The sequence below is a fragment of the Hyaena hyaena genome, unplaced genomic scaffold (assembly GCF_003009895.1).
Source record: "Hyaena hyaena isolate Hyena2069 unplaced genomic scaffold, ASM300989v1 scaffold_9, whole genome shotgun sequence".
Taxonomy (NCBI): Eukaryota; Metazoa; Chordata; class Mammalia; order Carnivora; family Hyaenidae; genus Hyaena; species Hyaena hyaena.
The window spans coordinates 2,383,225-2,385,362 of record NW_024080641.1 but is presented as its reverse complement, the minus strand read 5'-3'; the positions used below and the strand labels follow the sequence as shown (position 1 = coordinate 2,385,362).

At 58.1% G+C, this 2,138-nt stretch overlaps 1 protein-coding gene across 1 annotated transcript in view; it reads right to left on the bottom strand.

Annotated features, from left to right (window-relative positions):
• Window positions 1–1,355: 1,355 nt before the first annotated feature.
• The window catches only part of KDELR1 (KDEL endoplasmic reticulum protein retention receptor 1), a 7,649-nt gene continuing 6,866 nt past the window's right edge, over window positions 1,356–2,138 (bottom strand). The window contains exon 6 of the mRNA XM_039247396.1: window positions 1,356–1,390. Coding sequence (XP_039103327.1) covers window positions 1,356–1,390 — 35 coding nt within the window. The remainder of the gene's footprint in view (window positions 1,391–2,138) is intronic.

Genomic DNA, 2,138 nt, shown 5'->3' with positions numbered 1-2,138 from the left:
GGTGGAAGGCTCACAGCCCGTCCATTCAGCTCCTGTCTTCTGTGACCGCCCGGAAGCGAGGACCCAGCACTGTCGGACTGAGATTTGTTTTCGAGAGGAGCCAGCAATCCAGATTTCAGTGTGAAAATCTGATTTTGAAAAGCTGGCAACAGACTCTCTGCTTTCTTTCTTTCCTTCTTCCTTCCTTCCTTTCTCTTTCCTTCTTTCTCTTTCTTTCCTTCTTTCTTTTCTTTCTTCCCTCCCTTCCTTTCTTTAAAAACAAATAGAGCGGCTCAACAAAATGCCAAACAGCGGTAAGACAGGGCCCACCAATCAGTGACCTCTAAAACACACGCTCTCGAAGGTCTTCTACGACCCTGGGATTTGGGAAAGGCGCCAGCTAAGTTCTGTGCCAAGATAAAGAGAATCTTCAAGATTTTTTTTTTTTGTCTTTTTCCGAAACCTCTTCCCCAGCACAGCCGTGAGGCCTGAGGACACAGCTCAGCGTCCCGGGGAACCCAGTGTCTCGCCTCCCTGCCCCTCCTGGGCCTCGGTCACCTCCAGGCTGTCGATGGGATAAGGCAGAAGCGGAGACGGGGGCCGGGAGGGGCCCCCACAAACACCAGAGAGATGGCAAGCAGTAGCGAAAGAGGCATCATTTTCCTCGGTTTATTTCAAGAGAACAAAGAATCAACCATCACTTCTGTACAAAAACACGGGCGGCCGAGCCACAGGGACCCTCGGGCCAGCCCCCTTGCCACGCCCAGCCCCTCGCCCCCTACGTTGTCAAAAAAATGAGGACAACACCAAAAACCCCAAACTCTGGAAAAACAAAACTATTGAAAAATCAGGGAGTCCGTCCCTCCCCTCCTCCCTCTCCCCGTTCCAGAACTTTGGGGGGCGCTGCGTTCGTGGCCGCGGGGGGAGGTCAGGAGGGTGGGTGCCTGCAGTTTAGTGTTTGGCAACTGGCGGGGCTGGCGGGGCAGGATCTGGAAGCTTGCCGAGGGGCTTGCGGGAGGGAAGAGATCTCGGTCCCCACCCCGCCCCATGGGACACTCGAAAACAGTTTATAAAAATCGGGTGGGCCAGAGAGTAGAAGAGAAAAGGAGTCTTCGGAATCAAAAACTAAATAGTGGAAAGATTTTTTTTTTCTTCTCTAAAAGGCAAAAAACTACAAACAGCCCAGGTCCTGAGTTCCCCAAGACTTGGGTTCTCCGCTGTCCCCCCTGAAACCCGGCAGGAGGGGGGCTGGGGAGCGCGGAGAGATTGGTTCTTTTAAAAAGTCACCCCTGGACGGGACGGGAAGGCTCCTGTCTTCTCGCTGCCTTCCTCTGCCTCTCGCGGGCTGCCGAGGAGAGGGACGGCCGGGCCCAGGGTTACGCCGGCAAACTCAGCTTCTTCCCCTTCAGGACTGCGAGGAGACAGAGCGGAGGGCGCATTACCCAGGGGCCCTGCGGAGGGGACGGTCCCCCTACCCACTGGGACCCTGGGCTGGCGGGACTTCCTTCCTCTCGGGTGGTGGAGGGCGGATCTCGGAAGGATGGGGTCCAATTGTCTGGCGGGCCGGCCACGTGCCCCACCCCCACCCTCCCAGCCTTAACCCAGAGGCCTCCGCGCCTCTGCCCTTCCCCTCCCCTCCTTCCTTCACGCTGACCGACTCCTCATTTCTCGGGTCTCTGTCTTCATCGTCGTCTCCTCGGACCACCCCCAACGGAAAGCAGCCCCCGTTGTTCCCTAACACATCCCCAGCCCCTTGCTCTCTCGGCTCTTCTCCCTGTTGGCAACCATCTCTCTCTCCTTGTTCACGCACCATCACACACACACCCCGCACCCCGGAACACAGGGGTCGGGCAGGGCCACCTCCCTTCTGCTGCACCCCCAGAGCCCGGCCCTGGCCAGGGACCCAGAAAGTGCTCAACGCATTTGTTGGCTGGTTGAATGAATGAATCAGAATGAATGAGTGAACGAATGAATCTTGGTGGGCCTGAGTCCCTAAGGGTGATGAGAGGCCTGTGCGGCCTTGGTCCTGTCCTAGCAGGGCTGTGAGCCTGGGGAGGGGGATGGCGGCGAGGGGGAGGGGGTATGCCCTTCCCACCCCTGAGTGACACAGGGCGGGGGAGGCGGAGCCTGGGGCCCCAGGGGAAGGGCTGGAGCGGGAG